Source organism: Podarcis raffonei, chromosome 1, assembly GCF_027172205.1.
Source record: "Podarcis raffonei isolate rPodRaf1 chromosome 1, rPodRaf1.pri, whole genome shotgun sequence".
In the NCBI taxonomy this organism is placed as follows: domain Eukaryota; kingdom Metazoa; phylum Chordata; class Lepidosauria; order Squamata; family Lacertidae; genus Podarcis; species Podarcis raffonei.
Genome location: NC_070602.1, coordinates 91,266,084 through 91,280,037, shown reverse-complemented (window position 1 = coordinate 91,280,037; position 13,954 = coordinate 91,266,084). Strand labels below are relative to the sequence as shown.

General features: G+C 40.8%; 1 protein-coding gene across 12 annotated transcripts in view; it reads left to right on the top strand.

The window, feature by feature from the left end:
- Positions 1–13,954, top strand: part of SEMA5B (semaphorin 5B) — a 354,034-nt gene that overhangs the window by 271,824 nt on the left and 68,256 nt on the right. For 11 of the 12 annotated variants that reach the window (XM_053403821.1, XM_053403874.1, XM_053403856.1 and 8 more), the window contains 3 exons: positions 5,188–5,323; positions 7,702–7,909; positions 11,482–11,689. In XM_053403821.1, the coding sequence (XP_053259796.1) occupies positions 5,188–5,323; positions 7,702–7,909; positions 11,482–11,689 (552 nt within the window). The remainder of the gene's footprint in view (positions 1–5,187; positions 5,324–7,701; positions 7,910–11,481; positions 11,690–13,954) is intronic. The other variant, XM_053403884.1, reaches the window with a different exon arrangement.

The window sequence follows — 13,954 nt, the reverse complement described above, 5'->3', positions numbered from 1 at the left end:
TTAGTGGACAGTCACCATTAGATACACCCTGTAACTCCCTGTAAGCTTTAATGTTTAATCCAGCTCTGTTGATTTATGAAGAGAGTGTATGTGCAGAATCTAGTGTGGTTTTCCTCATCTTACCCCGTAATTGTTTAGACTGCTGTCTTGTTAGCAAGAGGCAAAAGGACCAAATATGCAATTACGACTTCTCTTTTTCTTTTACATTGCAAGAAAAAAAGCATTATGTAACTGCAAAAGAAGTGAATAGAAAAAATTATTATTGATAATAGCTAAACTTAGATCAAATAGGGGCTTTGTGCTATGACACAGTGTTCTTTCAAGAATTCAAAGCAGAGAAAAGTTCCAATTTGTCAGCTAACTAGACAAATAATGGTAATTATTCTTTTAACTTCTATCAGGACTTATTCCATGCTGTATGCATTCTGCATACAAAGTAAGTCTTCCATTTGCTGCAGTAGTATAACTGATGCATAAAAGGTGTATTATTTTTATCGTAAAACATATTTACTCTTGAAGGAAGAGAAAAATATATGCATCTATACTCAAATCTCAAAGATTCTCATTTAATGGGGTCAGAAGCAATTCTCCAAAAAATGGGCATCAACCAGCATGGTGCACTTCATTGTGAAAAACATGTTATAGTCTGATTTATTGCTCATTGTTGTGTAATGCAGAGCTAAGTCAGCAAGAAAGATGGCTATTTAGGGAAGGAACCTATGAAATATTTAAGCAGTTGTTATTAAAGTTTTCACTAGGGTCACTGAAACCCAATTTAAAAGCTTTTGGACTTTTTTCCTCAACATTTTGGCATAATTGTCAGTGGGCCTGAATGTAGAATGTAGGGCTGTCTCTCAGAACGGGACAGTGCACAAATATGTGAATGCAAAGTTGGGGTGAGGAGGGGAGAGGAGAGGTAGAGATGGTGCTTAGATATGAGTATGCCTACAGCACCCCACTTTCAGTCTTAGCCACTCTTGTCTAGCACATCTGACTCCGGCAAGTCACTTGGTAACTGTGCTGATGCTTCCAAACTCCACATAGCAGATGCAGGAATTTACAGGGCAGGAGGCACATGACAGGAAACCCAACAGAACAATATGAGTTACTTCCGGGTTTCGCTGCTCGCGCATGCGCAGTCAAAATTATGTCATGCGCATGCATGGAAGTGGCGAATCGTGACCTGCAGGCGCGCAGACACGGGTTGCGTTCGCTTCTCGATGCGAACGGGACTCCGGAACAGATCCTGTTCGCATCCAGAGGTACCACTGTATATTTGTTTCTCAGGCTCTGAAGGAATTGTAGAGAAAGCATATGTGCTGTCTTAATACAATAATGCCCTTCTGTTTCTGACTCCATTCTTAGAGGTTGCATGTACACATTTTTGCAGAATTATAAACTCATTTTATCCAGTGGTGTCTGCCCTCTGAATCACACATTAAATTAGCAACAGACTGTAGATATATCTTGACATACTGGAGAATTATTTTATTGTTAAGACAATGATCCACAGCCTTAGAAGGTTGGGTTACAGCTACTTACACGTCCATGTAGCAGCCAGTCGATAAAATGTGGCATGTGCAGAAGTCCAGACTCTTGTCATGCATGTTGGGAAATGAAGAGTGCCATGGGGCTGGAGATAATCTTGAGAAATAGCTTTCAGTGCATCAGCTCTACGACTGAAATCTAGTATCATGCCTGGGGCTACTTCCAAGGAACCTTGGGAATATAATGTCATAATGTTACTGAGGATTCAGAGTTTGGGGGGGGGGGCAAGTCTCTTGATACTGGCAATTCATATGTGCACGAGAGGGATTTGTTGTATCTAGGAATTTAGTCCACTGCAGTGAGTCAGAAGAATTTTTGAAATTATAAACTTCGTTTAACAATGCACCAGGATGCTCTGGAGTTACTATAGCGTAGCATAGCGTAGTATGTAGCATACTGTCTCACAGTAGTGGATGGCACAGTGGGGTGGAGACACTTACTTGACCTGCTGGCAGTTGAGTCACTGCTTCTTACCAGGAGGGGAAGCAGTGAAATGGCAGGGGTGGTGGTGTGGTCAAACACATTGCATTGCCCTCCCTGTTGCCTCCCCCTCATCATCCTGGTAAGCAGCAGTGCTCACCCGCCAGGAGGTCAGATCAGCACTTGCAGCTCACTATGCTGCGACTTACTGCGGTCTCACCTATGGTCATGAGGTAATGGACAGATGCGGATGACACATAAATATTTCGTAATACTGTCCTTCCTTCAAAAATTTGGAGTACTTGGATCAACTTTATGATGGTTTCCAGATCAGTGATTTTACGGTCATTCCAGCCCATCTTTCACGCTCTAGTTCTGCATCTTTCCGTGCACAAGAACAGTGCAAGCGAATGTTTTATTATTTGGGCCAGTGTGCCAGCTCTAACGACAGAAACCTGCAGGGCAATCCAGGGTTGTGTTGATTTTGTCCCTTTGCAGTTCTGAGGGGAGAACTTTGCTATGAAACGTTTGGCAGCTTGTTTTGGAAGCCCCACTCCGATCTCAAACAATCTGCAGTTTTATTTAGACGATTGTTTTTCTTCTTCTTCTCCTTGTGCCTGAAGGCATTAACTTGTCACTCGTCATTAGCTTTGTCTAAAGAACTGCCTTCTGTGAACACGCAACATGTCAATATCACTCAGATACCAGCAAAGAAAGGTTTAGCATGTGGTGCTTTGACAAGTTCAAAGCCTACTGCTCCATTGCTCAGTGAAATGGAAGGATGGCTGTGAGGGGAAAGAGGGAAAGGAGAACACGCAATCTTAATAGTAATGTTTTAAAAGTGATGTCTTGCTTTCTCAGTGGCAAAAAGGCATCTCCCAGTCAACTTCAAATTGAGGTAGTTCTCTGGATTAGTTTTCTAACGTGGTGGGATTGTTATGGTGGAAATTTTCTTTGTAGGAACAAATGAGAGACGTGGTGTGCATCATTTAAGCATAAAGAAATGTTGGAGGACCTACAAGTAGTTTATGAGGTGCATGCTTTTATTCATTCATTCATTTCATTTCATTTATATCGCATCTTTCCTCCAAGCTGCTGCTGGTGCCCTAAATTGGTATGATACAATTCTGTACAGGCTTCCTATACATAATGTTCGTACCACAAAGTAGGAATGAAATAGAAGCATGCTTTTTTTGCTTCTTCATGTAGCAGCGTCTTTAAAAAAAAGAGGGAAGGACCTTCTCTGCTTATTGCTTGCCTAAAATCACACAGCTTAGATATGTGTTCTTAAGTAATTACTGGTTTAGTAAAAAAATCCTTTTCATAGTAGTTCAAATTGCTACCATTAGCAACTTGATATATAAAGCAGTCATTCAGACATTTACACAGCACGGTGACAAAGTCTGTCATGTTGTTCTGAAAGGGCTTTCTGTATTTTTAGCCTCTTCTTTACAATTTTCAGCTCTCTCTGATTTCCTCTTCTTTGTTGGTCCTTCTCTCTCCCCACCTTTTAAAATAGCATATAAATGTTTTAGAGTCCTCAGCTGGACTCTACAAGCTTGGTCTGATGGCCTTTATGTGGATATGATTCCTGGCAAAGCATGAAATCTCAGCCTAATTTTCTCAACTGTTTAGTGTGAATAATTGCAGGCTTGCCTGCATCCCGTAGTGGAGGAGAATTAGGAGAAGATTGTAAGGCAGATGTGAGGAACCTCCCCCCCCCCGGTGTTGCTGAACTACAGCTCCCATCATCCCTAGCCACTGGCCATGTTTGCTGGGGCTGGTGGGAGTTGTAGTTCAGTAACATCTGAAAGGCCAAAGGTTCCCCACACCTGTTGTAAATAAGCACAATGGCTTTGAGGAATGGGGAAAGGAGTGTGTACAAGGAGAACCTTTTTCAGATGCTTGCCTGTGTTTGTTTAATGACTTACCTTAATAATGGAGAGTAGGCTGCCATTTCAATTCTACACCCAAGGATACACCTTCACCACATGGAGGCTTGCCTCCTAAATGAGGATGCCAAATTGAGAGTGTTGGTTGATTAATTTACCCACAGTATCCACAGTAAGTGATCCTGAGTGCATATTCCTAGTGATACAAGTGACCTGCTGAAGCTTTACTTGTCTATCTTAAAGGAAAGCTCCTCCTGCCAGAAATGTAAAGAGATTTCCTTTTTTTAATGCTAATTTGTATATTCAAAATCAACACAGGAAATTGCTTGAATTCACAGCTGAAGTTCGATGACTATTTAGGGAAGGGAAGGGAAGGGCAGTTTCAAACAGTGAGCATCGGGAACATTTTAGAATTGTTTCCTTCATTTCTATCCTGGCTTTTGTCTGTGGAACTCATGGCAACATGTAAAAGTCTTGTGTCCAGGCAGTTAGCTTCAGGAAGCTATTGCATCGTGCACCTTCAGACCATGTCTTGGGACTTTTAGTTATTTTCACCGTCATTCAAGCATAGCTTTCCAGATGTATGTGTGGTTGGTGGTCAAGGTTGATGGGACTTGGAGTCTGAAAACATTTGGAGGGCAGTTCATTGCCTGCTCTATCCTGTTTTAATACTTCTCAGAGTATAAAAAGGCTCCAAAGGCTCATCTAGTCTCGGCATACTATTCTCATGAGCCAACCAGAAGCTATGATATTATGTATTTTTTATCCCAGATGAGTCCAGATTCTGTATTCCTTCTTCTCTGTCTGTCTGTCTGTCCTTGCAATTGGAGCTTTATGCAAATAGCACGTATATGAACTGGTGAGTATCCAATGGATTTGAAGGTCTATAGGCAGGTGTACTTTTCAGAGGTGGCATTAATACCTTAACAATGAAACCTGTGGAGCTTAAAATTAAATTTCACCTTGAAAAATAAACCAGAGGTTTTAAAAACTAGGCCACTTATAATCAATCAGGATTGATGGGATATCAGTAGTAATGTTCCTTGTGAATTAAGCTGTGTGTGACTTTTCATGTCAAAACTGCTTCTCTTAGTCTTAAATCATGTACAGTGTTCAAGAGGGGCTTTTCAACATCTCCTAATTGTCATATAATCCATGAGGATTCTTCTCCTCCCTTCTGAGGCCTGTAGCCCAGTGCACTTCCTCCTGGTAATTTGCATGCAATTTATTTTAGTGAGATTTGATGTCTGTTATGATGGAAGTGTCAATGTTCTAAAGATTAAATTGATTTTTCTCCTTTTCTCTTTCCTTTTGCCCTTGTTTCCAGAAACAGTATTGCTGCTTCAGCAGTGTGTGCCTTCAATCTCAGTGCTATTACGCAAGCCTTTAATGGGCCTTTCCGATACCAAGAAAATCCAAGATCTGCATGGCTGCCAACAATCAACCCCATCCCTAATTTTCAGGTATTTTAATGCAACCCCTCAATTCACTCACATCTCATTCTGTTTCCTCGTTTGATGGGTAAATGTTAATTAACTGGTTCAATGGCAGCTAGCACATCAGGTGTCTGTACACACAGAGAGAGCCTATTCCGTTATGAGGCTCATCAAATTGTCTTGGGCAATCTATTTTCTCTTAGCATAATGTTACCTCCTTAGTAACCACTCTTTACACGTATTACTTGCTTGTCCCTGTCCCCCCCCCCAATCTGCAGCCATGTAGTTGTTTCTGAAGCTCCATTCATACATCACCTCCTTGAGCATTTTGCCTGACTAGAACGTATCATTAAGCGCTGCTGCTTTCTTGCCTGGATGGGAGAATAGAGAGGATTGTGTGCGTAAATTAGCGCATCTCATCGCTTCTGCTTCTGGTTCCACCCACTACTGGCATAAGGCCCCGAGAAAGTTCCCTAGGAGAGAATGTGGCCCTTGGGGTGAAAGAGCTGACTACCCTTGCTATATAAAGTATTGGTAGTTTAGTCTTGTATGATTCATAGTCCTGTTCTTTCATAGTCTTTTATCCCAGAGTAGTCTACCCAGAGTAGACCCATTGAAATTAATGGACTAAGTTTCAATTTCATTTCAATAGGTCTACCCTGAGTAGGACTAGCATTGCATATAACCTATAGGCTCTAGGCCTCCCCACCCCTACCTCTGCTGCTGCCCCTTCCTCCTGCAAGTCTGCTCTCAGTACCCGTTCTATCCCATTTCAGCTATATTTTAGCAGGAAAATTCTACATGTTCCTGCCAAGTAGACGGGAGGTCACAAAACCAGTACTAGTTTGCTTTTCAGGAGCACAGTTTATTGTGGCATGTTCCGTTAAACTTACAGCTGAGTTTCATATAGAAAATTAACCAAGGTTATCATAGAAGATCTGGGGAGCAGCATTTGTACTACATGAGGGGCAGCCAGAGTGGTGGCCGCATGTTTTTTTTATTTATTGTTCACATTTAAAAAGCTGCTTTACAGCTTGAGGCCATCAAAGCAATGATCAAGATAAAAATAAAATAAAATGCAGGACATAAAAACTCCAAAAACAACAAAGCCGTTCCAGCAGATAAATAGTAAATTTTTCATAAGTGGGTCATACCTCAGTAAAAGCCTTCTTAAACAAAATAAGTCATTGTTGGACTCCACATCCCATCATCCCCAGTCAGTGTGGCCAGTGGTTAGGGTTAAGGGGAACAATAGACCAGCAACATCAAGCGGGCACTAGATTGGCTACGGCTGCAGTATATCATCTGCTACATACTAGGAACCCTCCAGTCTTTGGTTCACTGGAGCAACCGGAAGCTTTTACACTGCATGTTCCCAATGGAGCATCAGTCAGGGATGTTTTGGACTAGCTTTCATCCTCAAAAGCGTATAGCCTGTGCTGCAGAGAAGGTGTGAAAAGATTGCAAAGTCAAGATGAGAGTTTTACAAAAGAAAAGGGAATGTACGTGGTGAACGACAGGAAGATTGGAAAAAGAGATTAGAACATTTTTCAAGTACAGAAGGAACAAGAGGTCAATGAAGGGCCTTCAGGAGATGACAAAGGTAATTTAGTGGCTGTGAAGAAACGATTTGGAAGGGGGAGGGGGAAATCCTCACTTCGTTGTTTGGAGGATGAAGGAACAATGCCAGAAATCTTTCCTTCCAAGAGAAAAATACAGGTCTGGGACACATGAAATGGAAATTAGAACGAAACAATTGAAAAATACAAGTCCATGTACTTAGTACTTATGCTACCCCTGGTATTAAAATGATAAACTTCTGTCCACCGAGAACAGAAAATGCAGTTCAGCAATTAATGGTTTCCCCAACCATCAGAGATGGTTCATGTAGGGGAAAAGGGAGATGAAGCAAAACTGCAAGAGACTATCCCAATCAAGTTTGTGGATTTCAAATTAAATAGGAATAGCAGGGCATTTTATGTCTAGACCTGCTCTAGTATAAGAAGGATCTTGATTTTGGCATGTTTGCATTGCCTAAATCTGCAGCTGCAATCCTGTTCCATCAGTTGGAAGGACATTCCTAGTAAGCATGGGTAGGATTGTGCTGTGGATTTACGTTTGTACCACATTGGAGTAGATTAACTTCTTTTAACCTCTTTTGGAGTAGATTAACCAGAAGATTTTTATTTGGATATGTCTGTGTAATATGGAAGAAGGAACAAACTTGCAAATTTGTAATCTGTATTTATCACTGGAAGTTGTGTCTTGAGATCCATGTCAATATAAACATCATGACAGTCGGCAAGAACTCTGCAGTAAAAATAGCAAACAAAACGAAAACAGTAGTTAATGTTAGAGAGTTTTTAAAGTTGTAAAAGAAACACTGCTGTTCTGTTCTCCTTCAGTGTGGAATACTGAATGATGATAGTCCTAATGAAAACTTGACAGAGAGGATCCTTCAGGATGCTCAGCGCTTATTCCTGATGAACGATGTTGTGCAGCCGGTCTCTGTTGATCCATATGTCACTCAGGACAACATCCGTTTTTCTAAGCTGGTGGTTGACATTGTTCAGGGCAAGGACACACTATACCATGTGATGTATATTGGGACAGGTAAGTGCTTTTTACACCTGGGAGACTTCAACCATCTCATATGTGGATTTATTAAACAGTAATCTGTGAGTTCCTTACTACATGTTCTCAAATAGGAGAAAGTGTGAGAATTGATCTTCCATTATTATCTGGGTAAAAACTGAAAGAGCATTTTGAAAGTGTAGGCCACAATTTAGATGGCTTTAGGAAGCAGAAGGGATGGGGTTAGGGTACTATAGTTAGCCTAAGAAAGAGAATAGTATCTGCTTAAATGGAATTCATATGCAAGTGAAGGTTTCTGTGAAGACTGAACCCCATCCTGGTGAAGGTTCAGCTCAAAAAGGAGTAGAGAGGTAAATGACGTCCTCAAGATAGCTGGTTGACAGTCTTCACTCGTTTCTGGGTCATATAGTATTTTTCTACTTCATTGTGCCTTGCTGGAAATGCATATACATACTTTCTTCTAGAGATCTGAAAAGCGTTTTCACGTTTGGGTAGTATTTCTGATGAAGTTAAGAGATGGGAAACAGATTTCAAGCTCCACTTTCTGCATTAAGAGGAACATAGGAAATTGCTTTAGCTAGACCGGTGATGGCCAAACTTGGCCCATCAGCTGTTTTGGGACTACAATTCCCATTATCCCTGGCCTGTTAGCTAGGAATGATGGGAGTTGTAGTCCCCAAACAGCTGGAGGGCCAAGTTTGGCCATCACTGCTCTAGGCAATCTAGGCCAATATTGTCTACTCTGACTGGCAGTAGCTTCCCTGCATCTCAGTCTGTACCTTGTCCTGACTGTGCACCGTGCCAGGGATTGAATCTGGAACCTTCTATGTGCAAAACATATGTTCTACCACTGAGCTGTGATCCCCAAAACTTAGGCACATCTACTGAGTTGTCCCTTTGAATAAAAGCATCCTGCTAGCAGGGTTCATATGCATAATGAGCTCCAGCACACAAAGAGGTTTCCATGCTCTCAGAATCCACATGCCATTCTTCAAGCTAGTTGCATGTAGTGATTTGCAGACAGACTTCCATGCCCTTAAAGTTTGTGATCCTGGTTTGTTGGCAGACTGTGGTTTATACAGTGGTACCTCAGGTTAAGTACTTAATTCGTTCCGGAGGTGCGTTCTTAACCTGAAACTGTTCTTAACCTGAAGCACCACTTTAGCTAATGGGGCCTCCTGTTGCTGCCGCACCGCCGGAGCACGATTTATGTTCTCATCCTGAAGCAAAGTTCTTAACCCGAGGTACTATTTCTGGGTTAGCGGAGTCTGTAACCTTAAGTGTATGTAACCTGAAGCGTATGTAACCCAAGGTACCACTGTATAGTATTTCAAAGTCTGCCCAGTTTAGATATAATGAGGAGACCTATCACAATCCCATTTATTGCCAAACTTTCAATAGTGGACTAATCTTCAACGCCCAACTTTTTAAGTAGGAAAAAAAGCTTGGAAAGGTGTACCATGGAAGTCTTGCAAATGGTAACTTCCTTCTGCGGTGGAAGCTAAATTAAACATTTTAATTAATCAGAATTTATGTCTGAGCTCCATTTTAAAAAATCTAATAATTCCATTATATATTCGGAATGAGTTGATTTTATGTTAAGATATATGGCCTCTCTAAGTGATGGTATAATTTATCCCATGACTATGGAGTCATCTGTCTCAGAAGTTATCATCTACCAGACAGAGTAATAGTATATCTTTCTACCTTTTACCGCCACTTACTTCGAATGTGATTAGCTTTTGTGTATTTCCAGTAACAAAACTGCATAGACAAAAACTTTATTTAACTATAGAACAAATTAACAAAACAAATACTAAATCTTGATCTACGGAGATAAATGGTAGAACTTTAGTGCATAAACTCCAAAGTGAAAATAGCCTCATGGGCTACTGTTAGACAGATCAAGAGTTGATCTAGTATCAGAAATATTCTTATTTTATCTAACCACCCCCCCCTTTGTGGTACAAAGTTGTCAAAGACAAATACTAACAAACCCTGCTTATTTAAATGGAAGAATTGCTGTTTTCTTGAAAATTAATGGGACCTTTTAATGCTTAACTTTATTCCTTTATTAACTTAAAGTCTAGCCCGTTCCCAAGTCAATACTTGAGGGATGCAACAACGCTTTAAACTGAAACCTATAGATAGAATACTTATTAAAACACTTAATCAGATTTAAATTGCATCCCCCGCACAATTATCCCATCTAATAAAAGTCATTCCAGATGAGGATATCTTACAGCATTTCCAGAAAATATCCAAGTTCAGGGTTAAGCAAGTTTCCAGGCTGTGGATCAACTACAAAGACTGCCTTCGTGCATAGGTAGTACAGTCAGGAATAGCTTTCCTCAACCTGGTGCCCTTCAGATGTTTTGGACTACAACTCACACCATCCCTGATCATTGGCCACACTGGTTGGGACTGAGAACTGAATAATTTAGTTTGGGGAAGTCTGGTCAGTGGAGTACAGAGCATGGGGGAAGAGGGACAAACTCAATTTTGTAAGGCCCAAGATTTTTAGGACTTTAAAGGACGAAGCACATTTACTTGGAAATCCCACTGAGCTCAGTAAGGCTTATTTCCAAGTGAATGTGCATAGATAACAGTCATAATGTGATTCTAGCATGTGATTAGAAGGCGTATTTGATATGCAGTCCTGAAGTCTGTTGAGTCATAGCTCCCTACTAAGGACCACAGAAATATCACAGCTACATGTCTACTGTTACTTAAACTTACATGGGGGCGTTCCAGCAATCACAGGATGTAGCTGACTGCAAGGATGCAGTTGTGTTTAGTTTGTACTGATTTTCAGATGAAAGTTGTGCAGAATGTTCCTTGGAATCTGTGGCTACAGATTGATATTCTGCCTACAACAATGTTTTTAAGCTTTAAGCTGTTAGCATATTTAAGATCACACAGCTTTGTGTGAATCAGCCTCTAGGACACATCTACGAAACACATTCAACCCTATTTGAAAACAACCCTGGGAAATTGTAGGTGTAGCCGAAACTTACTAGGTAGAGATCTTTATATCCTTTAAATAGTTACAATTTGCAGGGTACGCTGCTTTAATGTGTAAATGTACCTCTTCATCCCATGTCATCCTTAATAAAGACATATAATTTGTTTATTATTATTTGATTAAACTACTTATATGCCACCTTTCTACATAAAAGCTCAAGGCGGCTTGCAAGAAAGGTTAAAAACTATATATTAACAGTTTTTCAAACACCATTAAAAAAGCAGTGGAAATCAGAACACAGGAGCAACTTGTTAAGCAAATTCAATAGTCATACTTTAGCCTCATTCAGTAGTTATATACTTTAGTCTCATGCACTCTTCATTCAGAATGAATGGGAACCTGAATGCACAAGCAGAGGGGCTTCAACCAAATAAATGGATTCACTTTTTTTGGTTATGTTTTTATAAGTGTATAAGAAGAGGAGAAATTGGAGAGGAGGGGAAAAAATGGTGTCAGAGCAGCCGTGTAAATGGGATGTAGTTAATCTTTACTCTGTGTGCTGGATGATAAACTGAATCAACATCTTGGAGATTTACTTGCCTCCTGTTTCTTCTTGTTCTGCTAGAACATGGCACCATTTTGAAGGCACTTTCTACAACTAATAAGAGCCTAAGGAGTTGTTACTTAGAGGAAATGCAGATTCTTCCTGCCAGCCAAAAGGAGCCAATCCAGAGCCTCCAAATCCTTCACAGCGACAGATCCCTGTTTGTGGGTTTGAATAATGGAGTGCTAAAAATTCCTCTGGAGAGATGTTCAATGTACAGAACAGAAGGGTAAGGAAATTTATGGCTCTGATATATTCCATGCCAGCTTAAAAGAAAAGCATGAGGGAAATGTATTGCAGTCTGATTCATTTTAGAATACCTTTCTTCATCTTTCAGAGAGAGGCAGAAGATTCTGACAGGCACACGTAGCCTATAGAAGCAAAGGGAATGATTTGAAGGCAACTGTTCTTGCTCATTAGCCCTCATTGGAAATTAATGCTGTTTACCAAGAAATTATGTCTGCAAGCACGGGGGTTGTTCAGGTAGTGCCAAATAATGGTTTTGTGTTGAGTGTGAACTGACCCAGTGACTTAGTGGAATAAATGGGGCCTATTGGTTGAACCTTTACCCCGGACCCGTGAAGTACTAACTGACCAGTTACAGATAGGTAGCCGTGTTGGTCTGCCATAGTCAAAACAAAAATTTTTTTTCCTTCCAGTAGCACCTTAAAGACCAACTAAGTTAGTTCTTGGTATGAGCTTTCGTGTGCATGCACACTTCTTCAGATACTTCTTCAGATTCTTCAGTATCTGAAGAAGTGTGCATGCACACGAAAGCTCATACCAAGAACTAACTTAGTTGGTCTTTAAGGTGCTACTGGAAGGAAAACATTTTTTTGTTTTAACTGACCAGTGTTACTCGCTGAGTTCAGTTCTGTGAAGATCTAGACACCTGCACTCAACTGCTGAAACCTGGGAGTAGAACTAGGTGTTGCTATACCTCTGTTTAATATAACACATCTTAAAATGTAAGGAGAAAAGCTGAAGTGTGTGTGAATGATGGTGTATATTTAAAAAGGACGAACACTATGCATGCCTGACAAATTGGACAAGAGAGGACAAACCTACCACAGATAAGACTAGCCCAAGCTAAACACAGTGGGAGTTTTTGTACTTATGGCAAGCCTTGTTTGAGTGAATACTTGAAGTGTTGCTCTATATCTCTTGTTTCTATCATTTTAAAGTCCCCCCTACATTTGCTTTGTGTGACAGCAGTTCAGCGCTAGATGGTTGGAATATTCAGTGGAAGGTAGGTGGCTGCTGCTGCTTGTATACAGCGAATGGAACTTGACATTGTTCCTGGCACATTGCAGAATGTGTGCTTGTTTCCTGTCCTTGCACCACACAGAGGTAAACACATGATGTGATAGACACAGTGGTCACATTCCCATGTTGCATATGCAACATGTAAATTTCAACACTGTAAATCATAATGCCCTGTGGACTGTCCTTCTGAAAATTGGCTGCCCAGATACATTTGTAAACATCATTTGGCTCCTCCATGATAATATGACAGCAACAATCACAGATAACAATGGCTCTCAAAGTGAACCAATCACAGTGAGATCAGGTGTTAACAGGGTTGTGTTATTGCCCCAACTCTATTCATTATTTTCATTGCCATGATCCTGCACTTTGTCGAAGGGAAACTCCCCACCGGAGTAGAAATCATATATCGAACAGATGGAAAGCTCTTCAATCTGAGCAGGCTGAAAGCAAAGAGTAAGGTTACCATAACTGCCGGCATAGAGCTTCAGTGTGCTGATGATAACATAGTGTGCGCACGCTCAGAGGATGACCTCCAAACCATCCTAAATATCTTTGCATCCTAAATATCTTTGCAGAAAGCTTACGAAAAGCTTGGCCTATCACTCAACATCCAAAAAACCAAAGTGCTGCATCAACAAGTACAAAATAACCCCTCTGCGGTGCCGCAAATCCAAATCAATGGTGTAATGTTGGAAAATGTCAATCACTTCTTCAACCTAGGCAGTTATCTTTCCACAAGGGCCAACATTGATGCTGAAATCCAGCATCGCCTGAGCTCTGCGAGTGTGGCTTTCTCCCGACTGAAGTGCAGAGTGTTTGAGGACTGGGACATTCGCAGGGAAACCAAAATGCTTGTTTACAAAGCTATTGTACTACCAACCTTACTATATGCTTATGAAACATGGACCACTTATAAACGCCATCTCCACCTCCACCTCCACACATCACTTGGGAAGACAGGCGAACTAATGTCAGTGTACTGGAAGAAGCAAAGATCACTAGTGTTGAAGCAATGATTCTTCAACATCAACTTCGTTGGACTGGTCATGTTGTGCGGATGCCTGATGATTGTCTTCCAAAGCAACTACTCTATTCCAAACTTAAAAATGGAAAGCGTAATGCTGGTGGTCAACAAAAGAGGTTTAAAGACTGTCTCAAGGCAAATCTGGAAAAATGTAGTATAAACACTGACAACTAGGAAACACTGGCCTGTGAGCGCTCCAGT